General features: G+C 41.1%; 1 protein-coding gene across 1 annotated transcript in view; it reads left to right on the top strand.

Moving 5' to 3' along the window:
* ATP8B1 (ATPase, aminophospholipid transporter, class I, type 8B, member 1) overlaps positions 1–3,775 on the top strand; it is a 116,377-nt gene that overhangs the window by 111,514 nt on the left and 1,088 nt on the right. Inside the window, exon 28 of the mRNA XM_014545640.1 lies at positions 3,179–3,775. This exon is cut by the window's right edge and continues 1,088 nt beyond it. Coding sequence (XP_014401126.1) covers positions 3,179–3,403 — 225 coding nt within the window. The 3' untranslated portion in view covers positions 3,404–3,775. The remainder of the gene's footprint in view (positions 1–3,178) is intronic.

The raw sequence follows: 3,775 nt of genomic DNA, 5'->3' as shown, positions 1-3,775 counted from the left end.
TTTTTAATATATTTTTTATTTATTTCAGAGAGGAATGGAGAGGGAGAGAGAGATAGAAACATCAATGATGAGAGAGAATCATTGATCGGCTTCCTCCTGCATGTCCCCCACTGGGAATCAAGCCCACAACCCAGGCATGTGCCCTTGACCAGAATCAAACCTGGGACCTTTCTGTCCACAGGCCGACGCTCCATCCACTGAGCCAAACCGGCTAAGGCTAAAAAAAAAATTTTTTTTAAGTGGGCTACATTGGAGATATGTATTCAGAGCAATAAATACAGTTACAGAAAATACAATAGTTTACAACTGTATAAAATATAGGACAAATTGACAAATACTGGAATGAATTTGAGTTTATAAATATAAATATTATAAATAAATATCATGAATTGGAAATTATGAACTTCTTATTTTGAATAGAGTAGCTTGGATTTACAATGGCAAAAAAATCCCCATAAACTCGGTTTCCTGTAAAAGATTAGTTGTTTCTTTTTTTACAACCAGTTTTGGCTTGTAAAAGACCGTTGCTGTGGTAACCCTTTTCTTCTTGGGATTGAGATCATTTTTAAGATTACATTTTTCTTTAGTGACTTGGTTTTAAAATGTTAGTATCTAGTGACTTAGACTATTCCCATGGGGATTAGTTTTTAAAGCCAGACACATTTTTCAGTGTAGAAACCACATTTAAAAAACTATACCTGAAACCTATATAATTTTATTAACTAATGTCACCCCAATACGTATTTTCAATAAAAAATAAATTTTAAAAAAAGACCATTATTTTTAGAAACTTACAGTGTAAGTACAATGTTGTGTGAAAAATTTGGCTCTAGTTTTAAAATTGAGTAGTGTCTGTGATGATCTGGTTGTATTATAGAAATGAATTGTTACTTCCTCTGACATCAACTAGAAGCCGAATTGCAGTGGAAAATGCCTGGATCTCGTCAGTCGGATGTTGGTCTTAATTCGGGAGTTGCCATAGCTAGTTCTCTTATCTTGGGCAAGGTACTTCTTCATGACGCAATTCCCTTCCATGGCAAAGAGGGAATATTCATCTCTCAGAACTGATTACATGGCATGATCTGTGTCATACACCTAAGATAAAGCCTAGCACACAAGTGGCAATATTAGTTAGTATTTGGAGTTTCAAACCAAAACTGTAAATAGGAAAGTGCTGTTTTAAGTTCCTGAAAAAATTCAGAAGTGTAGATTGCCTAATTCTGTATTTTTAATCAATGCACCCTGTCAACAAATGCACTTTTTCCCCCCTTATTTGTTCACTTATGCACATTTGTCTTGTTCCAGAGACTTTAAGCAAAGCAAAATTTGGTAGGTAATCTGATTTTAAAATGTTGATTCCGTAAGCAGTGATGGGACGTTTTGGAAGGGTAATCTGCTTCTTGTAAAACTTCAACAGGGGATCCATTTATGGACTATGGAACAGGACCTGTGTCCTTAGGATGGGAGGACCCCTGTGACTCTTTCTCCACGTTTCTTACAGGCACAGCTTCAAATGCTCTGAGACAGCCATACATTTGGTTGACCATCATTTTGACCGTGGCAGTGTGCTTACTGCCCGTCGTTGCCATCCGCTTCCTGTCCATGACCATTTGGCCATCAGAAAGTGATAAGGTATAGAAAAAATACTCTTTGTCCTAGCTCTGAGTGCCCCTCACAAAAATCAAAAGAGCATTTCCTACCCTGGCTGGTTTGCTGAGTGGTTAGAGCATCCACCTGCAGACAGAAGGGTCTTGGGTTCAATTCCTTCAATTCCAGGTCAAGGGCACATACATCAGTTGCAGGTTAGATCTCAGGCCCCAGTCGGGGCACAAGTAGGAGGCAACCAAGAGATGTGTCTCTCTCACATCGATGTTTCTCTCTCTCCTCTGCTCCCTCTCTTCCACTCCCTCTAAAAAAAAATCAATGGAAAAAATATTATTGGGTGAGGATTAAAAGAAAAAAGCATTACTTAAAAACAGCTTTCCTACACAAGTCTAAGCTTTTCTGAAGTTTGGTATGAACATTTTTTTATGACTACTATTTCTTTAACACCATCTTGCAAATAAGTCCTTTGGGGTAGGCATTTTTGTTTGCTCGCTTTTTGTTACAAAAATCATCAAACCTGAAAGGGAAAATGGCATAGAACCCCCATATATCTATCGTCTCAGTTTAACAATTACACTACTAACATTCTGCCATGCAAATAGGTTCGGGTTTCTTTCTTCATTTAAAGAAAAATGTCACCTTGTAGCTAGATCCTTTGAGATACAAGAAAGCTGTGGCTGAACAATAATGTGGCTGAACAACTCCCATAATAATTAGCAGGCTTTGGGCTCTGTTGATGAGCAATTTAATGCCATCAAAAAGTACTGGGGTTCTTTTAATCTCTCCCCTCTGCTATTTTCATCTTGAAGTGAAAGGATGGATCTACAGCAGTTCCAGCATCGCTGCATCCTGACATGTCTATATCCAGGGAATTACTCTATCATTTTCCCTTTAGGAGCCTGGAGACTTTTCCTGGAAGGGCCCGCCCACTTTCCTCCAGTCTCATTGGTCAGAATTAAGCCACATGCTCAATCCTGGCCTGTACCGAGCAAGGGAGATCAGTCAGTCCCAGCCCTGGGAGTGGCACAGGTCCCAGGAGGAATGCGGCTGTATGGAGCACAGGGTACCTGAATGAATTCAGTTTCCATCAGAGAGTAGGTGCTAAGTAGGCAACCTGCATAACCCCTGGATCTCCCTTTTCCACGACAAGTGTGTGCAGTAGCAACGAGGGAAAGAATTTCCTCCTGAACCCGAATCAGTCTGATTTAGGAATTGGAAAGAGCACGAGCTTAGGAGCTTAGGTTACCCATCTTCTAGCTCCAAGATCTAAACCTCACATCCTCACGTTACACTTCTAATCTATTTATCTATCTATCTATCTATCTATCTATCTATCTATCTCTATCCCCTCCCCCCCCTCCCTTTTTCCCTCCCTCCCTCCCTTCCTCCCCATTTTCTCATCTATAAAGTGAGGGTGGTGACGCCCGCCTCAGAATGTTGTGGGAAAGCCTGTTATAGGTCCTCCATTAACATTTGATCCTGTCCCTGTCCTGTTGGCCAGACTTCTTCTGCCTTCATCTCCATTCCGTCAGCCCGTTCCGTTTAGCCTTGACCCATCTCTCTCCCTCTGTAGATTCAGAAGCATCGCAAACGATTAAAAGCAGAAGAGCAGTGGAAGCGGCGGCCGTATGTGTTCCGTCGTGGCATGTCCTCCAGGCGCTCGGCCTACGCCTTCTCCCACCAGCGGGGTTACGCGGACCTCATCTCCACGGGGCGCAGCATCCGCAAGAAGCGCTCGCCCCTGGACGCAATAATCGCTGATGGAACGGCAGAGTACAGGCGAACTGTGGAGAGTTGATGCACGGGCCTCAAACTGCCTGGAGCAAAACCATCACCCAGAGGAAATGTCTTGTTTTTTGTTTTTGTATGAAACTCTCAGGACTAGTTTTAAAAAACTGAACTTGTCACAAGGATTTTGAAGACATAATCTTGTTGACAAACTACTTGGGTTGGACTATTAAGCAATAGCAAAGCCAAGAATACCTTTTTAAAAGTCCTATTGTTCAACTGTTTATGTTCATTAGGATTCAAAGGGAAATTTGTAAGCCAGTCTCAATCTAGAACAGAATTAGAAAACGGTCTTGTATTTCAATTCAAATGGTATTGCATCATAAAATTTGAATTCGATATTTCAGTCTGGGATCTTCAACGAGAATTTCCCTGAGGGATA

The sequence above is a fragment of the Myotis brandtii genome, unplaced genomic scaffold (genome assembly GCF_000412655.1).
Source record: "Myotis brandtii unplaced genomic scaffold, ASM41265v1 scaffold416, whole genome shotgun sequence".
Taxonomy (NCBI): domain Eukaryota; kingdom Metazoa; phylum Chordata; class Mammalia; order Chiroptera; family Vespertilionidae; genus Myotis; species Myotis brandtii.
Note: the sequence above shows the minus strand (reverse complement) of the source record. Positions and strands in the feature narration are given on the sequence as shown.